Source organism: Carcharodon carcharias, chromosome 12 (genome assembly GCF_017639515.1).
Source record: "Carcharodon carcharias isolate sCarCar2 chromosome 12, sCarCar2.pri, whole genome shotgun sequence".
Lineage (NCBI taxonomy): Eukaryota > Metazoa > Chordata > Chondrichthyes > Lamniformes > Lamnidae > Carcharodon > Carcharodon carcharias.
The window spans coordinates 85,173,983-85,201,466 of NC_054478.1; the positions used below are offsets into that span (position 1 = coordinate 85,173,983).

At 39.9% G+C, this 27,484-nt stretch overlaps 2 protein-coding genes across 7 annotated transcripts in view; one reads left to right on the forward strand and one right to left on the reverse strand.

Annotated features, from left to right (window-relative positions):
* hnrnpa3 (heterogeneous nuclear ribonucleoprotein A3) overlaps positions 1 to 4,638 on the forward strand; it is a 53,160-nt gene extending 48,522 nt beyond the window's left edge. The window contains exon 12 of one of the 3 annotated variants that reach the window (XR_005944557.1): positions 4,362 to 4,638. The gene's annotated coding sequence lies outside the window, so the exon portion shown is untranslated. Of the gene's footprint in view, positions 1 to 3,475; positions 4,041 to 4,361 lie in introns of those variants that run through there. The other 2 variants (XR_005944556.1, XR_005944554.1) reach the window with 2 other exon arrangements.
* A 1,213-nt stretch (positions 4,639 to 5,851) lies between these two features.
* Positions 5,852 to 27,484, reverse strand: part of LOC121284827 (nuclear factor erythroid 2-related factor 2-like) — a 31,525-nt gene continuing 9,892 nt past the window's right edge. For all 4 annotated transcript variants that reach the window (XM_041200578.1, XM_041200582.1, XM_041200580.1 and 1 more), the window contains exons 2-5: positions 10,052 to 10,321; positions 9,753 to 9,848; positions 9,096 to 9,272; positions 5,852 to 7,623 (exon numbers count right to left, since the gene is read on the reverse strand). In XM_041200578.1, the coding sequence (XP_041056512.1) occupies positions 6,370 to 7,623; positions 9,096 to 9,272; positions 9,753 to 9,848; positions 10,052 to 10,321 (1,797 nt within the window). In that variant the 3' untranslated portion in view covers positions 5,852 to 6,369. The remainder of the gene's footprint in view (positions 7,624 to 9,095; positions 9,273 to 9,752; positions 9,849 to 10,051; positions 10,322 to 27,484) is intronic.

Genomic DNA, 27,484 nt, shown 5'->3' on the forward strand with positions numbered 1-27,484 from the left:
CACACCCCGGAGTTCATCCCCATAACACGGTAGGCGGGCAGGTGCCAAAATTGGCAGCCTGCCATATTTTAATAAGCCAATTGACCCTGATAATATGTTGCCCATGCCATGATACAGTTGGCGTGGGCAATCAAGTGGGAGTCAGCAGGGCATTTTTTTTAAAGGATGGGAAGGGGGATAACTATCTTCAGGGGGTGCCCTTTGTGCATCAGAGGGCAGCCTTCTTCCTACCTACCTGCTCTCCTAAACCAAACCTATTGGGTCTTCTTGGAACTGGTTGCAGTGTGCACCAATGTGCGCCTGGCACTGCCAGGACTGCTGGAGCTGCCAGCCAATCTGATTGGCCAACAGTTCCTGAGCATGAATTCCTCCCCAATCAGCTGACTTTGCTGGGGGACAAAAGCTGTCCACCCTCCCATAATTTTCAGCCCCTTATGATGATTATTTTCCTAAATGTTCTCCTACTGATATTTGATCCACTTATCCCACCTCATTCCCAAGAATCAGGTCTAGCACTGCCTCCTTTCTCATTGGAATGGAAACATACCATTGTAAAAAATGTTCTTGAGCACAGTCTAGGAACTCTTGCCCTTCTCTACCCTTTACACTATTGCTATCCCAGTTTATGTTCAGATAAAGTCCCCCATTATCACTACTCCATAACTCTTGTACCTCTCTGTAATTTCCTCACAAATTTGTTCCTCTACATCTTTCCCACTAGTTGGCCTATAGATTACACCTAGCAGTGTAATTGCACCTCTTTGTTCCTTAGCTCTAGCCAAATAGATTCTGACCCCTCTCAGCACTGCAATGTTCTCAATCAATACTGCCACTCCCCCAACTTATCTCCCTTTCCTATCATTCCTGAGCACCTTATATCCAGAAATATTTAATACCCAGTCCAGTCCTTCTTTGAGCCTGGTCTCTCTTATAGCCACAACATTGTATTTCCACATACCAATCTGCACCTGTACTTCACCAATCTTATTTGCCACTCTCCCTCCAGACCTGGATTCTGGAACAGCATCTTCTCAGGGAGCTTAGGACAGAGTTGTGCAAACCCCTGCCTGGTTTTCTAGGTCCATCTGGTATAATGTGAGATCTTGTTCTTTCAAGAGAGGGGGAAGAATGTCATTGTGTGGCACAGTGTTTGGGTGATGTGATTGCCATAACTGAATAGCTAGAGGTCTGTGGAGGTGGCTGTGATGCTGGCAGCATTGATAGGTGGGTAAGGTGCAGAATGTGAATATTGAGGATGTATGCCAGGGATTGCTGCTGGATGAGTGATTGGAGTGCAGTGCACTGAGCACAGTGAGACTGATGGTGCAGTTTGCATGATATATAATGTGAGGATGCTTTCACTCACCTTGACCACCCATGTGGGGTCATTGTACTTTTTCCGACATTGATTCCATGTTCTGGTGATATAGCATCAGCTAAGTTCTTTCATGGCAAGAGCTGAGTTGGTTTGTGTTAGAAATGCACCCCCCCTCTCCCTTATAGTTTTTCTGTATCTACCCATCACTTTAAAGACATTTAGATTTACCTCTCAATCTTATCAATCCCTAACATACAAACTAGGTTATGCAATTTCTCAAGTTATTTTTTTAAGCCCAGCATCATTCTAATGAATCTAAAATATATTCACTACAAAGCCAATGTCTTTCCTGGGGTTTGGCGTCCAAAACACAATGCATTACTCCTAATGGGTTCTACCTAAATACAAAAGCAAAATGCTGCAGATGCTGGAAATCTGAAATAAAAACAGAAAACTCTGGAAATGCTCAGCAGATCTGGCAGCATCTGTGGAGAGAGAAATGATAGTTAACGTGCATATTGCTGAAAAAAGAGACTGACGAAACTTTTCATCTTGCACCCAGGACAGTTTAACAAGAATACCAAATGTAAAGGAAACAACAATTTATACTGCGTGAGAAGAGTGCACTAATTGGTTAGCAAGTAGAATCTGATTGGTGGAGGCATTACCATGGAGAATGCACCAGGGAACAGCTAACTGCCAAGCTTTTGTTTAAATTCAAACTAGGAAGTTCAACTCTGGTCTAGGCATTGCCCTGGGGAATGAACTAGGGATTGGCTGTCCCCCAAACTTTTGTTTAGTTGAAAAAGGCACAATGAATGGACATGCTCCTTCTGTCTGCAAAGGGCAGGGCCCATGTGAGAATATTTGTAGCTTCTAGCATGTGTAAGTGAGCCACACTGTAAGCCCAACTGATAATTTTAAATTGGTTGTCAGTGTAATTCTTAGCACAATCAGGATTGTTTAGCAACTGCTGTCCAGTTGCAGAATCACATCTAATTTTGGACACCATTTGGAGTTTTGAAAGCATGGACTGGTTGGGTATGGTCTGTACTTTGCCAGTTGCAAACAGCTAGTTGATACAATCCACTAGTCTTTGGGATATACAGCTAACACTGGCATCACACCAGCACGGAAATTCATATACTAAATTCAATTGGTATTCTTGCACATCTGTCCTGATGAGTGCAAGTTGAAAAGCTTTGACAGCATACTTTTTTCAGCAATACCAAACGACTAATAGTTAACGTTTTAGGTTTGTGACCAAAAATCTGAAGCAGTGGCCAGGATTTAATGTTGGCAATGGGATTCTCACCCACTGGATGGAGAACCAGTGGGAAACCCATGTTCCTTCCATTGTGGAAGACCTGGCCAAATTAAGTGCTTACCAGGCACTTAGCTAGCCATTGTTGGGCCTTCACTGGGATCTAGAACCTCAGCAAGAGCTACCGGCCAGCAGCTCTCAATCACCGACAGCGCCACCAGGAGTGATGACTGCTGCCAGTAATTGTGCAAGGACTTCACAGGTCATTGTTAGATCCTTGGACACAGGTGAGGGAGGGCAGGATTGGGGTCATGGCCAGGTGAGGGGGGGATCAAAGGGCAAGGGGTGGTTCTCAGCAGCTCTGTTCCCAATGCCAGGTCCCTCAATTAGACACAACACCTGACAAGAGGCACCTCCCCAACACACCACCTCCAAAAATAAGCCACTGGCAAACTTGACAGGAAATCCATGTGATGCCCATTTAATTCCTGAATCAGGAATAATTGGTGATAATTGGTTCATTAATGCGCTTGACATCCTGCCTTAAGCAGGCATGTTTCTTGCATCAGTCCCTACCTGCCTTTGAATTATTCATGGAAATTTTCCCTGCCAATGAGAAACTGATGCACAGCCTCTCCACAATTAAGTGGGCCTGGCCACCACATTTCCCACCTTGACCGACTGCCAAGCCTGTTGAGTGTTTCCAACATTTTGTCTTTATTTCAGGCTCTAACTAGTCTCTGCACAACTGAAGTATCACTTCTGTACTTTTAACTCAGAGGGATTGGAATATAAAATAAGCCATTAGCCTTTTTAATTACATTTTGTACATATGCATTAACTTCTAACGATTTGCGTGCATAGGTATCTAATATCTCTTTCCTCCTCCACAGCTCCTGGTCTCTTGCATTAAGAATGATGTTCTCAGAGCCAAAGGGATGACTTTACACTTCCCATATTGAACACCATCCCTCATAATTATATCCCTTAGTAAGTTCCTGCTCCCTTCTAGACAAATTACTGTGCCTGAATCATGCAGAAAAGTTAGCCAAGAATCAAATGAGTAAACCAAATACTGCCCCTTCCTCATCTGGTTGCTGCTGATATGTGCAGGTTGAACATTCTTTTTAATGGCTGCACTCATTTTTATACACTCCAACTAAATCTATCCACTTTTACATGAAATTTATTCCAATGACTATTCCAATCAGCATGCAAAGATGACAACCCAGGAAACACCTTTGTAACTCTCTCTCCAGAACGCTAGTGGGCACAAACCATTTTCATCGGCATTACAGCAGTGCACTTAAATTTCCACTAATTTTGGAAAACACACGGTCAAATTTTTTCACAGCTTTTCAAATTTCCCTCAGCACTTTCTCTGCTTAGAGGTCGTTTTCTAAATGGTCCCTCAAAAAGTTTCTTAAACCATCTGCCTGAAATTATTTCCTTCCTTCTTTCTCAAAATCCTTCTGATTTTTGAGAGGAAGGTGAAATTTTTTATATGTATTTTTTACAAAGCAAACCCTAGTTAGCTGAACATAAGTATTACTAGCCGACTAAGCTGATGCCTTGGAAATGTTTCATGTGACAGGATACATCATTGAAATAGAAAAACAGATTTCATAAATTATGAAAGTCAAATTTTAGGTATCTTGATACAGACTCAAAAGTTTCAATTACTATCCATATCTCTGAGCTTTCCATGATCTAAATGGTGACAAAGTTATCTTATTACACCGTCGTCTTAAAATTTCTCTATTTCCTGTTGTTTGTCAGCAGCTTGACGCACCAAATTAACCTGTTAGGTTCACAATTTCAGCAGAATAACTTGCATCTCATGAGGGTTGCCTCTGGACCCACGATTTGGAGCACCAACTTCAAGAGGACTCAGGATAGAGTTGTGCAGGCCCCACCCCATCCCCCATTCTTCTGGGTCTCCCTGGTGTTGCATATTTCTAACCACTGGAATCAAATAAATGTGTCCCTCGTATACCAGAATGACGTCTATGCATCTGATGTAACTTGTTACATGAATAAAAATCCTTTACATATAGTTAGTTGCATTTTTCTTCTCCTCAGATTGAGGTTTATGGTTATTTATTTAGAGTTTCATACAAAAAACTGAAAAGCTTCAAAGTTTTTATGATTTCTATTCAGTTTGTTAAATTTGTTAGGTATGTTTATCAATAAATATGGAACAACAATGGGTAAATGGAGTTGAGGTGCTATTCAATTAGATCATAACTGAGCTGTACAACAAGCTCAAGGGGCTGAATGGCCTAATCCTTTTATATTTTAAACCTGTATATAGCGGACTATAAAAAAATCCTCTTAATGAAAATATTCAATAGAGTGAGAATTGTATAGAAAAAATGACTAGTTACAGCAGCACTGATGGAACAAGTCCTAGGAGGAGATTGATTGATTGATTAGGAAATTCCTAGCCTCAGAATTTTGCAGGTTGATCTTACATCATTTGAAAAGATAATCAAGTGTCTACTCAAAAATCTTGAATGTTGTAGAAGTTTCAATATGTGCAAGAATGTGCAAAAGAGAAAAGGATGTTCCAGATAATCTGATGTTATTCTTACCATTTGCTATATGTTTTAAGAGGCTTTCAGAAATCGTCAAAAGTGAGGAGTATTCAAATGCACATGCTCAGCAATTAAACTATTTAACTGCATAGTTAAGTTTATATACAGCTTTTTATCCAAGTCAGTCTTTGGGAGCCAGTTTTGGTATGTGAGTCTGGTCTTAAAACATGATTTATTTACTTTCAGCTAGTCACAGTGTTGATTTTCAGCTCCCACAAACCAGTGTTTAAATTACACATAAATGCCACTAAAGTGAGTTATAAAAAGACTTCCAAAATAGTAATCCACTGACAAGGTAAAACAAAGCAGTGGGAACATAACCTATTCACAACTTTCAGTGAGTCTTTCTTCTCAGTTTCATTAATTCTCCATGGAAAGAACAGGCTGTTTTTCAGTGGCTTGAAGGATCAACATAAAACAATTCCAGAGAACTAGAGCAAACAGTGCAGAGAATACAATTATACAAGAGTCTAAAATATGTCTGACCAGAAAAAGGACTCTAGGAGATACATGACTATTTACCTAGGATAAGAAAATGACATGTGGGTGATCAGAAATTACACAATCACTGAAATAGATCCAAACTGGAACATTGTTTGAATTTTTACCGTGTAAATATTGAAGTTGCAGAAGCCATACTTTCATAACACTAGTCAACACTCTTGCGATGCATAAAGGCAGTTACATTTTATTTTTTTTCTATATAAAGCAAAGGAAATGAACAAAATCATAATATATTTTCAATTCTTCCATTTTATCTTTGAAATGTAATAAAGTTAAAAAACAAGTACTGTGCTTGCAACAGAAGAAACATTAGCTTACTAAAATACAATCTTTAATTCTATGAAAGATCTTCAATTTAATAGCAAATGAGATATCTGCATATATAAATAAAATGTGCAGTATTTACAAAACTATACAGGAACACTAATAGAAAAAAGATGTGATAAGCAGTAGAGAAATAATCAAAATAACAATACTGGAGAAAAGGAATATCATATAGAGTCAATTTACAGCCATAACTTCTGTTTCATCTCTAAGCCACCAGTAGCCATTAAAAATAGCTTTAGTTAGTTTTCTTTTGCATAGGAGACTCAATAACATATGAAAAAGGAAAGTCTTAAACTTGCATTTCACAAGTTTCGGGGTTTTTTTAAAAAAGGGTCCAATAAAACAAAGCCTTTGGAATTTCACTCTCTCTTTACTTCAAGTTTCTTGCTCCTTGGAACAAGGAATACACTGCCATCGCTGGTCTGCTGCAGTGAGTATTCACTGGGAGAATACGAATTTCCATCTTCATCTCGTAGCATACTGAAAACCTCATGATACAGATTGTTCAGCTGCTGTTTGATCTGGTGGAGATTTTTTGCATGCTCCCCCTTTTCTTGCAGAAGCTCCTCCTTCTCATCTTTAAGTTGATCCAGATCATGTTCGAGACCCACTATGTTTTCTAGTTTGCGTTTGCGGCAATTCTGAGCTGCCACTTTGTTTTTGCCACGGCGACGGATGTCACGGATGAGAGCAAGCTGGGCCTCACCAAGCTGATACTTGGACACCATTTCATTGAAATCATCAACAGGAAGGTTAACAATCTTTTTGACAGAGAAAGGGACATTTAGTGCTTTAGCCCGCTGCTCATCCCTTGTGAGCCGAGCTTCCATTCGTTTCGAATACTTGTCTTTGGTGAATGGGGCTTTATTGTGACCAGGACCCACGGGCAGATCATCCTTTGGTCCTTTGTTGTAAAGATTCAGGCTATCATTTGACTGTGTAAGATCATGAAGAGAGGGTGCCTGATAGTTACTGTCATTTTGAAACTGCATTGGGTACAGCTCAGTAAATTCATGCTGAACACTCCCAGAACTGCTTTCCATGTCATCCATGTCAGAATCACTGTAACCATGAGAAGCATCTCCACAAAGGGATGATTGCATTGAATTACCTGGAGAGGCTCCACCAGGGCTTGAGCCCATTGACAAGCCAGAGTCCGAATCAAGAATCTCAGGCAAATTTTGTGGCTGTTTACAATCAAAATCTTTATTCACCTCCAACTGAGAGATGTTGATTTGTTCAAGAAGAGGATCATCTAGAATGCTCGTAAGTGATTCATTCATATTGTTACCTTGGGAAATATTGCTACTTCTCTGGGTATTCAGAGGTGTAGAGAAAAGCAGGTCACTGAAATGATTATTACTGAATGAAAGGTTCATGCTATCAGAGGCATTTGTTTTGGACTGGAAGAGTGTGTGGCTTTCAGGTGGCATTACCTCTTCGTAGGGACCATCAAAAAGAGACAGAAAACTGGTGCTACTGCCTGACATATGGTCAGCTGGTAGAGTTGTACTGAGGCTGTAGCTGTCACTTTGCACTTCAGAAGTTCTACTCTTGGAAGTATATCCTGTAGATCCAATATTAGTAACATTCTCATTCTGCATGTACAAACACTGTAGAGTAAAAGTGCAAACATATAATGAGGATCAAGCTTTACCTTCACTTCTTTTATTAAATAAATTAAGAATGTATCTGAAAGGTCTAAGATTTATGAAAGGGTTTAACAGGATATTTGGAGAAAATTTTCCACTTGACTAAACCTTGGGACCATAGTTATATAGTATATATTAGTTACTACCTTAATGAATTCAGGAAAAATTTCTTTACTGGAAAAGTAATTAGATTGCGCAGCTCACTACCACATAGTTGTTGCAAATTTCATAGATGCATTTAGGGGAAACTGCATAAAAATATGAAGGAGAAAGGGATAGATAATCATCCTGATAGGTTTAGATGAGAAGTGGTGGGAGGAAGGCCACATGGAGCATTAACACCCGCACAGACTGGTTGGATCAAAGAGCCTGTTTCTGTACTGTCAGTGCAGAAAATAATGCAGGAAGTTACATGGGTAAAGCTCCATCTAATCAAAAAGTCAGCAAAAAATTGTATCATATGCAGGCTGAATATTTACCCAGCTTTTACTTTCAAAGGGAAAATAAGAAACTGCCTGAAATGTTATAATAAATATCTACAAAAATAAAATTGAGAGTATAATAATGTAATTAGCTCTCTTTCATGTAGTCTTAGTTAAAAGGGCAAGTGCAAGAAGCAAGCACATTCTCAAACAAATGCTCATTTGTTAAAGATACTAAGAATATAATAAATGTTTAGCTTAAAAAATTTAAATGTTAGAAGAACTTGATTGTATTAGTTTGGTGATGTTAATGTAATGAAGGAGTGGAAAGTTTTCTATTGCAAATGCAAAAAAGCCACTGACAGCCAGTGCCCAGTGTGATTTTACTGCAACAGATGTGTTTCTCGAATCACTTTGGAGTATTGAAGATTTTCCCAGGACCTACATCTAAATGCTGAAAAGTTATTATGAATGACACAATGACTAAACATAAATCCAGAAAATTTCTTGTTCTCTTACATTCCTTCCCCTTTAAATAATTATACTTGTTGTGCTGTCATTAAATTTGGTATGGTCTCAACTTTCATAATAAAATGTAGCTTCTGTAACTTAGAGGAAAGTAAAAGTTTATATATAACCAACTCACCCACTACCCCTCCTTTCAATAGATTGTCTCAAAGGCAATAATTATACTCAAATAGTACTTACACACTATGATTAAACCCTGCAAATCAAAGTTAGAAACACTCTGCAGGATGAAAGCTTTTATTGTTTAAAATGTCTAGTTATCTGTATTTAGGCGCACACATACGCAAATTAAGGTCACATAATATGCATTTGTAGAAAAAAGAAAACAGAGCTGGACCCTGAATTTCAGATTAATATCCTCAGAGACAATGACTGGTTTGTTCTGTGAACAAATGGTTTATTACAGGTCTGAATTCTTTGGGTGTTTGTTACATCCATGCTCCCTCTGTATTATATCATGCTCAATTCAGCTATTGTATTTACCTGAAGTTCTGGGATCGAGAGCAGCTCTTGCCAGGTTTGCTCCAGGTCCTCCAAAGAGTTTGATTCAGATGCTGAGGACGGAAGGATCGAAGTAGTTCCTTGCTGTGTCTGATCAGGAGACATTGGTTGTGGACTGGTCTGAGCTGGAGCTGGAGGTTCAAATGCGACTGTACGAGACTAGAAACAATATCTTTTTTTAAAATTTAAAAGTGCTCTTTGTTGCTGCCCAACCCTTACTGTAAACTCTACATTTCCTGAGTTATGTTGCAAACATATATCAGAGGAACTCTTTAGGTTCCTTGAAACTCTATGGTCACATTTCCTCAAAAGTTTCCACAGTTATTTCAGTTTTTATGACTGGAACAGTAGAACTAGAAGGTAACACTCTTGTGCATCCACAGGTTTTAGAATAAAAGTTTCGCATTTTTATAAAATCTACCTGATAGTCAAAGTACTTATTTCAGAAACATCCAAATTATAAATGAATGCCTGTTCTCACAAGGCCACTAAAATCACAAGCCTTGTAACCACAGGAACTAATATTTTCAAAATTTCATATACAGTGATTATAAAAATAAATATTAGGAGCCCAGCAAACACACAGCACCTTTCTAGGATTTTCAGTTAGATGTTAGGACTAATAATAAAAATACTCACCTCTATGTCCTCTACAAATGGAAATGACTCTGCGAGAAGCTGCATGCATTCATCAAACGACAAAGCTCCATCATCTCTCTCTGTTGTCTTTGCAGTCTAAATTAAAATTGGCCGGCAACCAAATATTTTGTATAAATATTTGGGGAAAGAAAAAAAATAAAGTTTAATATGATGTTTTGTATATATTTAGAGATCTATAAGAATTAAATGTTAGTTCTCATAAAGCTCTAGTGGAACTGCAAAGTAGTTCCTCAGGCTTGAGCTGTGCTTCATACAGAGCTGTTACAAAGTCTTTGTACCTGTACAGGTTCTGCAATTCCTCCTGGGATTTCAGGTTCACTGTGCTTTGCCGGCCGAATGGCAACAAATTCGCCTGTCTCTTCATCCAGCTGCAGCTGCGCCAGTAGAGCTTTCTCTTGTTCTTTCTGCAACTGCTCCTGCTTTTCCTTCTCAAGTTTCTTCTGCTTCTCTAGCTCATACTCCTTTTGTCTGTAGTTATAATCAAAATCTTCACGGACAACACCAAGGTCTATGTCCTGCCTCCACAGGATGTCAATTAAATCAATGTTCTGTTTAAAAAAAAATGCAAGTCAAATTAGAAGTGCCGTAGTGAACTGCACCAATGCACTTGCGTCACAGATACAATACATAAATAACCCCAGAGGTTGGTTATAAATATATCAATCTGATGGTTGGGTGGAAATACTTAACCATTTCATTTCACACTCCTCCATGATACAAAGGATTAGTTCAGACATTAGTAACTATGTTTAAGCTAAGGCTAGGTGTTGGTTGCTAAGCAAAATAAAAAGCCTGAATGCCTTGTAGTGCATCAGTTAGAAATACCACTGATTTTCTGACTCAAACAAAAATCAGTCCTGCTCAAATGCACAACTGTGTCAAAGAATTTCAATCATTTATAAACATTTAAAAATTGCATCATTTTTAGGTGATGAATTCCAGTAAAGCTATTTTTTGCTTTGGCTGACAGTATGTGCAAAAGTTGTCACAATATATTGTAACTGATTTAAGTTTTATAACTTTTTCTACTTTTTCAAATGATCAGAAAGCTGTAAGTATTGCCTTCTTAATTTCAAATATGTAACAAGTCTGAAATTTGACTCCAGGATTCCATAGCCAAGGGCATACAGTATGCTTTTGCAAGGAATGAAACAGACAGCCATTAACTTTAAGGTTCAATTGAAGCAAGAACTAACAATTCTTTTTGGTGAAAGCAGAAGGCAAAGAGACACATGCGGTATGCAATTTGTGAAAGCCAACATTTCTGAGCAGAAAGCAATTAGCTCCTAACTTAAAGCACTTGATATGTCTACATGTGAACATTTATAATGAAATTAATATAAAGAACTGGCATTTCACATTACTTCAAATACAAAAGGTCTGATCTAGTTCTTTCAGATGCTCTCTAAAGTCAATTACCCTTTTTCATACAACCTATTGCAAAAAAAGACAATTTTAAAGCTGCTGACAGAGTGGCATTTTAAAATTGCCACAAACTAGACTCAGTACTTGATTTGATAGGCAAGTATAGCAATTATTTATTAATTAATATTTTAGAAGAGAGTATGTCATTTTAGAAAAAAAAAGTGGGGGGGGGGGGTGCTATAACACATGGAATACAAAAGCTGCCTTTGTATTCCAAGTACGTGGTCACCAGGGTGACCAAAAGTACCCCTGTTAAACACAGTCCTGTGAGCACTACAGTAACTGGTTCCTGTTTAACTTCACTGCAAGTTTTTAAAAATAAAACAACCATTCTGCATTGCAAAAAAATTTGGAAACTTTAAAATGAATGCAATAAATATTTAGTAGTTTAAGATGAACACGAGGCCAGCATTTTAATGAAAAATACACAACAATTTACAGTTCACCTGTGCTCCATTCCTCTTATGTAAGCCAATACTCTAAAGCAAACCTTGCCATTTACAGCTAAAAGGAAACAGTAGACAATTCATGTATTATGAAAGCCTGAACAGAAGGCATCTTCATTTCCTTGATTGCTCAATATATTGCATCATCTTACTGGAAAAGAGGCAGTGTTCCGACTGTCTCTTAGTTCACTAGGGAAATGCCCACTCAACCCTGTAACCACAAGAATCAGTTGATTTGCATACCCTCCAGGATGGAAGGAGAAAAGAGCTGAGAAAAACAAGCAACAGATACCTGTTCTGCACATCCCTGCCAACTTAAGCTGCAGCACAATATTAGATCTGAGCTATTCCCCCAACTGCTGTTCCCACCTATTAGAGAGGTCAGCTGACCTTTTTCCAGGCCTCTACCATTGCAGTCTGCAAGCCAGTGGATGATAACACATCCTAGACGAATTGACCTCAAATTCTTGCACCACCCCAGATGGAAAAGAGCCAAGAACCAGCACAGAAATGTACAGCAATCTGTTTTCTAGGCAACTGCTCTCAGTATTCTGGTACCTAATTATTTTTAAATAAAATTACGTATCACAAGTGGAGCCTATATGAGGCTAAAAGTACCAGAGAACGATCAAATCCAACCATAGCCAGTTGTGAAATTAAATTCAATAAACCTGATAAGCTGTGGGTTGACACCAAGGAAGATAACCTTGAAAGTTATCAGACTGGTGTTTAAATTCCAATTGATTCACTTATTAAAATGCTGATTTTACTCATTCCTCCACTGGCACCTTGTCTTCCAAGGGCCTAAGTTCTGGAACTTGCTTCCTAAACCTCTCTAATTCTCCCTAATTCTTTGAATAAATTTTGGATCACTTGGCTGAATATCAAATTTTGTTTTTAATCCTCTTGCAAAGTGCTCTGGGATACTTTATTCATTGAAGATGCTATATAAATGCAATCTGTTGCTGTAGTGATGCTTTTCAAGGAAATCTGCCACCCCTACCCTACTAGCTAGTATGGACCTCCAGTCCTACACCAGGGGGTTGGCTCCATGACCAGAGGGCAACCAGTAATGGGCAATAAACATGCAAAAATTTCCCACATTCTAATAACAATTTCAATGACGCGTTTGGCTCCGATAGTCATAGCAAACCTTTCATGATTAATATGAAAAGCTCTTTCTCCTGTAACATTTTTGTATAACCTACTGCTTAATATTCAAAATTTTCTTAGAATTTGTCCCTGTTACATTCTGAAGCATGTCTGATCGTTAGCCTTCAAACAAGCTACGCCCTATGCTGACAATGGGGCTTTAACGAACCTAAGAAAAGAAATTCAAACTGAACACCTTATATACATTTTCATTACAATCAAGGGAGAGAATTTGCAAAGATGCTAATAATGCATCCAAAGGAACATAGAAAGAGAAGCAATAAAACCCACAAGTTTACTCAATCCACACTAACATATAAAGACTTACATTTGTATAGTGCTATTCATGACCATTGGTTATCTCAAAGTGCTTTACAGCAAAAGCAGTACTTTTGAAACGTAGTCATTGTTGTAATGTAGGAAACATGGCTGCCAATTTGTGCACAGCAAGCTCCTACAAAACAATGTGATAATGGTCAGATCATCTGTTTTTTTGTGATGTTTATTGAGGGATAAATATTGGCCAGGACAGTGGGAATAACTTCTCTGCTCTTCTTCAAAATAATGCCATGGGATCTTTTACATCCGAGTAGGCAAACGGGCCTCGGTTTAACTTCTCATCTGTAAGACGACACTTCTGACAGTGCAGCACTCCCACAGTACTGCACTGGAGTGTCTTGCCTTGTTTTTTGTGCTCAAGCCCTGAAGAGGACACCCAGAATCTTGTGACACATAGCCAAGAGTGCTACCAACTGAGCCACACTTGACACAGGTTAGAAAGAGCCTCCAGCAACGTTCATCCAGTTTGCTCAGTGGTGTGATCTTATGGACCTGTCCCTCACCAGCCCCCCTCCACCCCCGCACCCAACCCCAGGAGGTATCACTGATTCTTGGTGGAAAAGACAAATAACAATGGCTAGCTTCAGGATAAAAAGTCATCTTCGGAAATCGTCTTCAACTTTATTCCATGGCAGTGGCAGCTTCCATATTTGATGACACAGGCCAATCTCTCTGCAATCTTGCTAGACTCACCTATTGTTTCTGTACTGTCAGAATTCTTGTCTGACAAAGTTTTGGTGGAACTGTAATTTTTCTCAGCCAAACACTGGGAAAACTGAAACCATTATCTTCAGCACTCATCACAAATTCCATACACTTGCCATTAATATGTGGATTACTCTGATTACTCAGACTAAACCAGATCATTCACAACTGCTCTGTCTCCTGTTCAAAGTTAAACTGGGTTTCTGGCCTCATATCTTCTCCAACACAAAGACCTCCTACTTTCACCTTCAAAAAGACAACTGCTACTACCCCATACATCACTGAAACCCTCATTCATGCCTCTGTCACCTCAGACAATCACCCCAAAATTCTCCTGGCTGGCTTCCAACCATCCATCCCCAAAAGGTTCACTTGACTGATTTCTATGATTAACGGGTTATCTTATGAGGAAAGATTAGACAAGTTGGGCCTGTATTTATTGGAATTTAGAAGAACGAGACATGATCTTACTGAAACATACAAGATCCTGAGGTGGATTGACAGGGTGGATGCTGAGAGGATGCTTCCCCTTATGGGAGAGACTAGAACTAGGAGACACAGTTTAGGGGTCTCTCATTTAAGACAAAGAAGAGGAGAAATGTTTTCTCTCAGACGCTCCGTAGTCTGTGCAATTCTCTTCCCCAGAGAGCAGTGGAGGCTGGGTCATTGAATATTTTTAAGGCCGAGTTAGATAGATTCTTGATTGACAAAGGAATCAAATAAGGGATAGACAGAAAAAGAGAGTTAAGGCCATAATCAGATCAGCCATGATCTTATCAAATGGTGGAACAGGCTCAAGGGGACGAGTGGCCTTCTCCTGCTCCTAATTCGTATGTTTGTATAAACTGCAGCTTGTCCAAAACTTTCTTGCTCACTCCCCAAACCACATCACATGCTTGCTCTTCACACCCATTTTGATTGTCTTGCACTGGCCGCACATTTAAAATTCCCAATTTTGTATTTAAATCTCTCTATGGCCTTGCCACTCCCTTCATTATTGGAGCAGGTAGGCATAAATAACCCATGTCTCCAACAAAAGACCCAAACATCCTCATTGTTTAGGAAATAGTTTAAACAAAAAGACACCAACAAAAAGGTATATAATCACCAGTAAACTGCTGCAAACAAGACAATTCTCTGCAAAAATACTTCCTGCCATCAATGACTTTTTGTTTATCGGCAGAATTTTGCCTTCGGATGGCAGGCGGGCCCCACCAGCTTGGCAGCAGGTGGACAGCTGACCCCCATCACCAAAACGGGGCCTGCAGCCATTTTGAGTGGGCAGGCAAATTAAGACCCGCCCAGCGGCCTGCCCGACAGGAAGCGCTAAGTGCCTTCTGTGTGTGGTGGGAGGGGAGATTCCCCATCTGTCAAAGTGCGCTGTTTCGCGCATGTGCGCGATAGAGTGCACTGCTCCCCGAGGCAAAGTCCTGTCTCAGGGAGATAAGTGACAGGTAAGAAAAGCCAAAAAATAGAAAAATTAAAAAATTATTATACATATTATCTCGAGATGGGACATGTTAATAAAAATGACATAACTTTATTAGACTTTTTAAAAACGGACATGAGACCTCATCCCGCCAGTGGATGCGGAATCATGTATTATCAGAAGCCCGCTGGGGCTCCTGGCCTGCCCGCCAGCCTTAAGGTTGGACGGGCAGGGTCTTTAATTATCTTAATTAGCCTGTTAATGGCCTTAATTGGCCATTGACAGGTCGGTGGGCGGACAGCTGATTTCGCTGTCCGCCCGCCTCCCCAAAAATTTAAAGGGACCGGGGTGACGTCGGGGGTTCCTCCTGACGTCATCTCGCATCATTTTCCCCTCAGCGAGCGGGCCCTGCCCCCAAATCGCCGACGGGAAAATTCAGGCCTATGTATTTTACAATAATGTCTGTATTGATATCCACAACTTATGTCATTAATTGCATTTGTCCCATGTTTCTCCAAAGTGGGTAACTAACTCAGTTAGACTATGTTCGCTAATATACCCATGTTTAGTGACATCCTCAACACACATCCAATGCTTTACTATCCATCGCCAAATGTGGAGACCAAAACTAGATACAGTATTCCAAGTGCAGTTTATATAACCTAAGTATAACACTCATTGTCATATACCTTACTGGCCTAGTAATATTTCAAATAAATTTATTTGTTTTTGCTTTAGCTATAATCTCCAATATCTCTCAAGATTACAGCTCTAATGTCTCGTTTTTTCCCACAGCTTAGATGTTCCAGGAATTTAATATTTTATCACTTATGGAATCCTAATTAAACAATGTTCACCAAAAATCAAGAGGAATAACACAATAAATTCTGTTGACTTCACTGTGGCATACCCTCACACCAAATGGCCTCCCTTTGTGCTGTAAATTTGTATGATTCTCTGACTGCCGCATGTTACTTTGTCACTCACATTAACAAAAGTTAAATTGCAGATGCAGATGATATTAAAAATATCTAATGAAGGCTGAAACCACTAGTCCAGGTTCAGAAAATGCTGCATGTATAAAGTTGAAGTAACAGTAAAAGTGCAGTTATTTAGAACATTGCTCACACCTATATCTGCCTCACTTGGAGAATGTAAGCCAGAGTGAGACAATAGTTCTTTTTAAAGAGAATAGACAATAAAAATAGTTTACACACAGCTGTGGACAAATCACCACACTTGCACAAGGAAAATATAAATATATCAGCTGCTACATTGTCTGATGATATTAATGACTACAGCAACAGTGTAACTGATTTCTTCAGAATTAAAATGGTCTTCAGGCAAAACTCTCAGACCATAGTCAAGTGCGTTCAACTTCCTTTTCTCCTCTATTCTGAAATTGTATGTTAATTTAAATGCTTGGGAGTTCATGTTCAACTCAAGGTTTTTTTTTACATTCTTCAATTGCTTAACTCAATAACTAAATAAATCTGGATCTGCAAATTTAACACCTTCATACCTGTCCTTTTTGACACACCAACTTTTAAAGCCAAACTGAAGTAAAAGACTCAAACTGTCAATCTGTTCTAATGTAACTGCATGTAAATTGCAGCCAACGTACACAACCTGGACTCTTTTCAGAAACATATTCACAGCTACCTCAGACTTGACTTAGTAATAGCACAGTCAAGTGAGTCAGAAGGTTGCGGGCTTAAGCCCCACTCCAGAGATTTCAGCACATATCTAGACTGACACTTAAGTGTGGTACAGAGAGTGTGCTGCACAAGTCCAGATGTGCCATCTTTCAATTAAGATCCATGGTCAGGTTGGCATTAAGGATCCCATGTCACTATTAGAGCCTGGAATTCTCCAAATGCCTCGGGCATTATTTATCCATTAACCAAAGCTAACAAAAACAGATTATCTGGTCACATCTTATTGCTGTTTGTGAAATCTTCCTGCATGTAGATTGGCTGCCATGTTTCCTTACATTATAACACTGATGACACTTCAAAAGTATTTAATCAACCAGCAAGTGCTTTGGGTTATCCGGAGGACATGAATGCTACAAATTCTCTAAGTGACCTCAGTGGTGTCTGGCACACAGGAATGAACCTTCATAACAGAACACAGCTAATAGTGTAAAACAAAAACAGAATTACCTGGAAAAACTCAGCAGGTCTGGCAGCATCGGCGGAGAAAAAAAGAGTTGACGTTTCGAGTCCTCATGACCCTTCAACAGAACAGTTCTGTTGAAGGGTCATGAGGACTCGAAACGTCAACTCTTTTCTTCTCCGCCGATGCTGCCAGACCTGCTGAGTTTTTCCAGGTAATTCTGTTTTTGTTTTGGATTTCCAGATCCGCAGTTTTTTGTTTTTATTTTTACAACTAATAGTGTGTTCACTTATTGTACAAAACCTTTGTGAAGACCTGCTGGGATTCTCAACACTTACTACATTCTTGTGTAATGAAAAAACACCCACCATCCCAAATATCCAGGGAAGAATATAGATGATGCATTTAAGAATATTATTTTACAATGTGAATAATCTATCCTTTAGTGTGTTAAGATGCAATTATTAAGTCAAGTATTAATTACCTGTGAAGTTGAGCCTGGGTGAAAGGAAATCACTATTTTAATAGAACAGGATCAGACAAAGGACACTTCTTTGGAAATACCTGGATGTTCAACCTGGGAACATAACTGAAGCAAACTCTCAACAGCCCTAACAGATGACAACAGCAATATATTAAACACTACAGGTTCGGAGGGAGGAGTGAGAGGGCACTGGGTTGTCCCTAAATATTTACTGTAGAGAAACAGGGCAGAAACAGTACAAGTATTCCACCTGTGTAAGCCTCAAACTTTCAAAGCAGCTCTGAACATAAGGGACATAGGGGGTTCTTTTAATTCCTAAGGCTGGATGGGTTTGGGTCAAGTGGGAAGTACTTTAAAAGTACTTTAAAGCTCAAACTCCAAGTGGGGCAAGCAACCAATTGGCTCTCAGAAGGTAGGTGGGACACAAATCTTAAATGGCAGGCAAAAGGAGGCAAGAGCTGGCAATACCCCCAATGTTAGTGCATTTGCAGCACCACTTATGGGCCAGGAGGAGGTGATGTTTCCTATTGACACAAGCCTCCCTCCTTACGCCTTAGCAAACTCTTGCCATCCCTCCCCACCTTTTATTTATTCTTTCATGGGATGTGAGCATCACTGGCAAGGCTAGCATTTGTTGCCCATCCCTAATTATCTTGAACTGAGTGGCTTGTTAGGCCATTTCAGAGGGCAGTTGAGAGCCAACCACATTGCTGTGGATCTGGAGTCACATGTAGGCGAGACCAGGTAAGAATGGTAGATTTCCTTCCCTAAAGGACATTAGTGAACCAGATTCATTTTCATCACAATCGATGATAGTTGCATGGTCACTATTACTGAGACTAGCTTTACATTCCAGATTTTATTAATGGAATTTTAATGCCACCAGCTGACATGGTGAGACTTGAGCCATGTCCCCAGCCTGAGGGACATTTCTTAGCCTGAGCCTCTGGATTTCTAGTCCAGTGACATTACCACTACACCATCGTCTCTCCACTTTCAGGCAGGAAACTTACAGAAAACATTTAAAAGGTGTCATCCAATTAAATAGTGCACATCATCAAAAAGTCCTTACTTCCAGAGATGTTGGGAAATTTCTCCCATTATCCTTTCTTAGTAGCACTGAGTAAATATTGGGATACAAAGTCTAAAAGCCATTTTAGTATTTAAAGAGTGCTTTACAAATATAGCTTATTGTTGTTGACACAATTATTCATGGTTATGAGAATTACCAAGAACATGAACTGATGTTACATTTATTTCGGAGAAGCACTTTCTGACAAATGCTGCCATTTCAGCTATCATTCATACTGCTACAGCATCTTCTTATTTCATACTATGAAGGACTTTCTACAGCAATCAGATCCACTTTAAAACAATCACACACAGACAATCAATCCATGGAGGTGTAAACCTTTCCCAATTATTAGAAGTTTTCACAAACTTTTCTGCCTTGTTTTTTGTTGAATGCAGTGATTCAGTCCATGATAGCTTTTAGTTTTTAGTTGCCCCTGCCTCTAGTGACACACTTACAGTGCTAACAGGCTCTGCTACCAATGAGAGTAAAACTGAAAACTACCATTGTCTGGCAACAGGAATGTTCCTTCATAAGTCTGATCAACTGGCAGTGGCACATCAGTTGTATTCTTAGTAATTCTCATAACCCTGAATAGTTGTGTCAATAAGAACAGGAACATGTATTTATATAGCACTTGTAACATAATAAAATGTTCCAAGGTGCTTTACAGGAATATTATCAAACAAAATTTGACAATGTGTCATGTAAGGAGATATTAGATATCAGATGCTTTTAGAATTTAAAGATAAATTAACATATATACAAAATACATTTACAGGGTAGATCTATAATCGCACTAAGTTTTACAAATGGATGCTTTTTTAAAAAAAATTGTTCTTGGGATGAGTGTGTTGATGGCAAAGCCAGCATTTATTGTCCATCTCTATTTGCCCTTGAAGTTGGTGAGTTGCCTTCTTGAACCACTGCAGTTCTTTGGGTCCAGGTACACCCATAGTGCTATTAGGGAATGTGTTTCAGGATTTTGACACAGCGACATTGAAGGAACAGTAATATAGTTCCAAGTCAGAGTGACATGGGACTTGGAGAGGACCTTGCAGGTGACGGTGATGGTGGAGGTCATAGGTTTGGAAGGTGCTTTTGAAGGAGCCTTGGCAAGTTGCTGTAGAACGTTTAGAGTGGTGGATGGAGTGCCATTCAAATGGACTAATTTATCTTGGATGTTGTCAGCTTGAGTGCTTTTGGAACTGTACATCCAAGCAAATGGAGAGTATTCCATCACATTGCTGACTTGTGCCTTGTAAATGTCTTTGGGGAGTCAGGAAGTGAGTTACTCTTGAATTCAACAACTTTAGGTCTTGACCTCCCTCCTCCATCCCCACCCCGCTTCTGTTTCTTCCCCCTTCCTTTTGTTTTTTTCCAATAAATTATATAGATTTTTCTTTTTCCCTCCTATTTCCATTATTTTTAAATATTTTTAAATCTTTTATGCTCCCCCCACTCCCACTAGAGCTATACCTTGAGTGCCCTACCATCCATTCTTAATTAGCACATTCGTTTAGATAATGTCACCAACTTCGACACCTATGTGTTCTTTTGTTCTGCCATCTGTGACATCTTTTGATGATCTTCTATCACTGCTTTTGCCTACAACCACACCCCCCCCAACTCCCCCACTCCCCCACCCACACACACACCCACCCACCCAACCAACCAACCACCACCACCTTAAACCAGCTTATATTTCAACCCTCCCTGGGATTCACCTAGTTCTGTCAAAGGGTCATAAGGACTCGAAACGTCAACTCTTTTTTTCTTCTCTGCCGATGCTGCCAGACCTGCTGAGTTTTTCCAGGTAATTCTGTTTTTGTTTTGGATTTCCAGCATCCGCAGTTTTTTGTTTTTATATTTTTATATATATATATTTAAGTGAGTTACTCTCCACTGGCTTATTCTTGCAGCCACAGTATTCCTGTGGCTAGTCCAGTTAGCTAATCCAATTTCAAATTCTCCTTCAAATTGAAAATTAAAATTGTTTTCACGCATACTGGATACAAACATTTTCTCCCAACAATCTATTTACATTAATATTCAGAACTGTAACAAACTATTAGGATAGTCAGAAATCCCAAAACCTAACAGGAGGTTAAGATCACAGGACTGCAGGGCTGGGAAATGTAGATTAGATTTCAAACCATGAAGGCAACATGCGGACGGCAAAAGATAACATTCTAGTAAACAGTCACTTAGAACTGCTGCAATAACTTTTCATTCAAACACCACATGGATGATTTCCACTCTTGGGTTAGAAATAAAAGCCAGAAAAGGACAGAAGGTCTTTTTTTTGGAACAGGAAGACAGAGGGTAGGTAGTCAAGTTTGTCAGAGGGAAAGCTGGTGATGGTTTTCACTGAGGCAAAGACGTTAAAAATGTTGACTGGTAATTAGAAGCCATGGTGTCTCAGTCAAGTATGACCCACTGACATGGCTTAATGTGGTTTATTCTTTGTTTTGTATCAATACACGTAGGTAAATGGTGTGGATTAAATTAAGTGAGTGCAGTACAACTATTTTGTGTGTTATTTTATTGTAAAATAAAGCATCTTAATAATTCACGCATGGCTTGATTAGACCATGTTTACTCAGTTCACAAGGGAGACATGCAAAAGACTGATATCTTGTTCAGGTAACAAGGGTACTTTGTTCCACCCCCATGTTGTACCATTGTACAAGTAGATATTGAGCAGTGAGCAACTCCCACAATAGCAAGACACTCAGATACTTACAGGAACAAAAATACCTTCTTGGCTCAAGTAGTGTATCGACAACAGATATAAAAAAGTCTCATCTGCAGGCAGCAATAAATGTGTTTGAAGATTTCAGTAAGTTTGTTTTTGTACTTGCTATATATCTGATATTTCAAACTTACCACATTCATCGTGTAAGTACACAGCCATGGCAAGGTTCATATAGAAATGTTTCAATTCAACATTCAAATGTAATTATTGGATTTACTTGCCACAATTTAATATTTTTGTACAGTTTCTCATGCATGAGGTGAAAGGCACCTGTGACATTTTTAGCTGCTTTAGTTACAAATAATATAAAATAAAATGCAGAGGCTGCAGCTCCATAAGTGAAGTATTTTCAACCCAACAGCCAGAAAACTAGTTAAATCTATCTGGAGTTTCCCCATCGGTTCAACAAATAATACTTTGTAACTAAGCCAGTTTTCAGATCCCAGGATCCATCTGCAGTCTGTACCATGTGGCAAAGGTGCCACAATTGGGCCCAAGCCTTGTGTTGAAGGAGGGGAAAAATAAAGAGTTTATCTCTTCTGATCACTTTGAATAACCGCTATTCGAAAGAGAATATGAATTTGCATCATCTAGCCTCAAGATGAAGAATGACCACCTTGTGGCCAGGTATTGGAAGATGATCACCAACAAGTGTCAACATCCACAGGAAAGGGTTGGTGGGGTGGAAAGAGATGGAAGAGCAGAGAAAAATCAGCACGGAATCTGCTCTACAGCAAAGATTTCCAGTATATTTCTTCAAATTGATTTGATTAGTATTAAAGTTCTTTTTTCATCCAAACACTTTTGTTATGCATTCATGGTGAAAAAGTAGATTCAAAACCTGAACCCTATACATTTCATGTCTGAAATAGCACACTCAAAATCAGTATTGCCTTTCCGATTGATGCAATGACCACTGGAGTTCACGTTGCCCAAATTCCTGACTCTAAATATGAAAAATATCTTGCAATCAGCCCAATGTATAGGCTAAAGTCTTATAAAGGTTTATTTATAGGTACACAGAAGCACTAAGATACAGCAAACAATATAACAAACAGAAATCAGCTCACAAGTGGTTAACTTTTTCTTTAAAAAGAGAACACGTTGTAATACTTTCACAATTTCCTTATTTATCACAGGGAACAAATGCTGCCTTTGGCACATTTATTGAGTATATTCTTGGCTCCCTCCTAGCTCATATCTACATGTTGCCCTTCAGCAATATCATCCAAAAACACATCAGGGTCCATATGTATGGTGAAGACACTTGACATTACCTCAGCACCATCTCTCTTAAGAGTCATAGAGACATTTCCAGCATAGGAGTGACCATTCCAATTAAATGCTGAGAAGACAGAAATTACTGCCTCCAGTCCCTGCTACAAATTCTGTTCCCTGGCCACCAACAACTCCATCTCTCTCCCTGGAAATGGTATAAGACTGAACCAGACCATTCACAACCTTGGCATCTTATTTTACCCTGACCTGAGCTTTCAACCCCATATCTTCTCCAATACCATGATACGGTTGGAAGTGGATGTAGCCTATATCCTTTCCATCACCATGATAGGCTACTTTCACTTCTAAAATTCACCAGCATCTTCAGTTGCCTCAGCTCAACTGCTACTTAAACTTTCATGGAAGTCTTGTTGTACCCAGACTCAACTGTTCCCAATGCTCTCCTGGTTATCCTGTCACCTTGCGCCATTTGTAAACTTGAGGTTATCCAAAATTCTGCTGCCCATGTCCTAAATCACACCAAGTACTGTTCACCAACCACCCAAGCTCACTGATCTACACTGGCTCCTGGTCTGGCAAAACTTATTTTCATATTTTAATCCTGGTTTTCAAATCCCTCCATGTCCTCGCCCTATATTTGTAATCTCCTCCAACACTCACATTTGCATTCCTCCATTTCTGGCTTCTTGTGCATCCCTGATTATCTGCACTCCATCATTAGTGGCCTTGCGTTCAGCTGTCTAGTCTCCAAACTCTTCAATTTCCTCCCCAAACACCTGTGTCCCTCTTTTTCTTTTAAAGGTGCTCATAGACTCAGACGTCCTCAGCAGGAGGCCATTCAGCCCATTGTGTCCACACCAGTCAACAAAGATCTGACTACACTAATTCCATTTTCCAGCGCTTGGCCCACAGCCCTGGAGGTTATGGCAACACAAGTGAATATCTAAATACTTTTTAAATGTTACTAGAGTTTCTGACTCAAACACCCTTTCAGGCAGTGAGTTCCAGACTCTCACTACCCTCTGGGTGAAAAAATTTCTCCTCAATTCCTCTCTTAGCCTTCTACTTCTCACCTTAAATTTATGTCCCCTGGTTATTGACCCTTCTACTAATGGAAAAAGTGCCTTCCTAGTCAACCTACCTATGGCCCTCATAATCTTATACACCTCTATCAGGTACCCTCTCAACCTACTTGCTCCAAGGAAAACAATCCCAGCCTATCCAATCTTTCCTCATAGCTCAGACCCTCCAGCCCAGGCAGCATCCTAGTAAATCTCCTCTGCACCCTTTCCAGTGCAATCACATCCTTCCTATAATGTGACAACCAGAACTGCACGCAGTACTCCAATTGTGGCCTAACCAGCATTTTATACAGTTCCAGCATAACCTCCCTGCTCTTGTATTCTATGCCTCGGCCAGTAAAGGCAAGTATCCCATATGCCTTGTTAATCACTTTATCTATCTGCCCTGCTACCTTCAGGGATCTATGGACATGCACACCAAGGGCCCCCTGATCTTCAGTACTTTCTAGGGTCCTACCATTCATAGTGTAATCCCTTGCCATGTTAGCCCTCCCCAAGTGCATTACTTCATACTTTTCTGGATTGAATTCCATTTGCCACTGCTCTGCCCACTTGACCAGTACATTAACATCCTCCTGCAGTTTACGGCTATCCTCCTATTTACCACCCTACCAATTTTCATGTCATCCGCGAACTTCTTGATCATACCCCTTACATTTAAGTCCAAATCATTTATGTACACCACAAACAGCAAGGGCCCCAGCATTGAGCCCTGTGGAACCCCACTAGGAACAGACTTCCAGTCACAGAAACATCGCTGTACCATAACCCTCTGCTTCCTGCCTTTCAGCCAGTTTTGGATTCAATGTGCCTCTTTGCCTTGGATCCCATGGGTTTTTACTTTTTGATCAGTCTGCCAAAAGCCTTGCTAAAGTCCATGTGGACCACATCAAATGCATTATCCTCATCAACACTCCTGGTTACCTCCTCAAAAAATTAGATCAAACTTGTCAAACACAACTTCCCCTTAACAAATCCATGCTAACTATCCCTGATTAATCCGTGTCTCTCCAAGTGCAGGTATATTCTGCCCCTCATGATTCTTTTTAGTAACTTCCCCACCACCAATGTTAGGCTGACTGGCCTTTAATTTCCTAGTCTACCCCTTCCTCCGTTTTTTAATAATGGGACAACGTTTGCAGTCCTACATCCTCTGGCACCTCAGGTATGCTCTTTAAAGCCTACATTTGACCAATTTTTTGGTCACCTGTACCAAAATTTCCTTACGTACCTCAGTGTCAGCTTTTTTTTTAAATGATAAATTGCTCCTGCAAAGCACCTTGGCATGATTTGCTGCATTAAAGTTATTGCTGTATATTAAACTATGTTACATAAATGCAGCTCTCCATTTCACTCTCTAAAATCAAATAAATTCGGGTTTAACTAAAAGTTTAAGCTTGTGTGACTGCAATCTTTACATGGTTAAATGCATCTGCAAAACAACCTGCACACAAGCCCAATATTTAGGTTTCATATTTATAAAATCATGGAATTGAAAAAAAATGCCCTTCCCTACATTATGCTGCAATCTGCCACACCTATTGTGTGATCAGACGTTTATTAAAGCAGCTAATCATCTGAGCATTTCTTCACCAAACACTCAAAAAGATAGACATTAGACCAGCTAAGAATAGGAAAACTGCAGTTGGTATTTAGAAACGGACAGCTAACAGAAAGGCACCCAGGGAGCAACATTCAATTTTAGTGGGGCCAGAAAACAGGAGATATCAGTTTGGCCATCTGCTGTGCACCCCACCTAATTTCTCTTCCTGTTTGTGTCAATGTAAAGGAACAAATCGAGTGGCTGCTATCGTCCATTCCACACTCGCACCCAAGCTGAATCATACCACCTGAATTATCTGAACAGACATAGCCCAAATCTATTGAACTTAGAGTATTTGCTCTGAATGTAGAGGATCGGGTAAGTGTCCTGTTTAAGGGGTGGCAAGGTGTCAATACAGTCACAACTGTGTTGAAACTCGCCATCATCTTCCAGCGTTTTCTCTAATTATACATCACCTACTTCAATAAACCAAAAGGTTTGCTTGGTAAAAATGATCAACTGCTTTAGTGGGAAGAAAAGAGAAGAGTAAAGCCGAAAACAGGTGCAAGTATTTTCCATTTAAATTAGATTGTGCCTGTTGTAAAGAGCTCTGCTAATAATTAAACTCACCTCAAAAGCAAGCAATTTAAACACAGATTTCGTATCTCTACTGTCACTTCACTTCCTAACACCGGACAAGATTTGATGTATTTCACAAGAATAATCTCAGTTGACTGCATCTCTGCTCTTCACTTTTTATTTACTGTCTTTCAATAAAATAGGAGATAAATAGCAAGCTCAATATCACATGAATACTATACGTAGAATATTTATTCAGGTGTTCCTGGAGGCTTCTTAGCAGCTGGTGGTAAGTACAGCATTGCTTTCTAAAAGAACTAAATAAAATTAGCATCCTTTGACTTTATGAAGAAGCAGTAGAGATAGCTGAAAAAAAAGCAAGAACTTGTAATTAAACAACCATCAGCCAACAACCCAGACTACGCCATCATCCCTGGCTGTGTTATGTCCTACAGGCAGGACTGACCCACCAGAGGCAGTGACGCAGTGGTGTACAAGAGAGGCACAGAAGTTCTCAACATTGACTTTGGGCCCAGTGAAAACCCATGCCACCAGGTCAACATTGTAAAAAAAAGCCTCCTGCTGGTTACAACCTACCACTCTCTCTTAGTTGATGAACCACTTGGAAGAAGCACAGAGGGTAGCAATGACACAGACATACTCTAGGTGGGAGGTTTCTGGGTAGTACCACCACTGAGTCAGAGAGAAAAATCTGCCCAACTGAGCCTGTGGAAAGGGAAAAAACCTACCTGACCACATTCTCACCAATCTAACTGCTGCCAGAAGGATGACGCTACACGAACATCTCCATCCTCAATGATGGCTGAACCCAGCAAGCGAGAGAATGCTGAAGCATGCATATCCATCTTCAGTCAGAATTGTTGACTGCACGATCCACCTAAGCCTCCATCTGAAGTACCCACCATCAACAACCTTCAGTCAATTCAGTTCACTCCACACAATTTCAAGAAATGGCTGAACGCACTAGATACAACGAAGACCATGGGCCCCGACAACATTTTAAAAATTCATTCAGGGGATGTGGGCTTCACTGACTGGGTCAGCATTTATTGCCCATCCCTAGTTGCCTTTCAGAAGGTTGTGGTGAGCTGCCTTCTTGAATCGCTGTAATCCATATAGTGATGGTACACCCACGCTACTGTTAGGAGGGGAGTGCCAGGATTTTGACCCAGCAGTGAAGGAACGGCGATATAGTTCCAAATCAGGATGGTGAGTGACTTGGAGGGAAACTTCCAGGTGGTGGTGTTCCCATATGTCTGCTGCCCTTGTCTCTCTAGATGGTAGTGGTTGTGGGTTTGGAAGGTGCTGTCTAAGAGGCC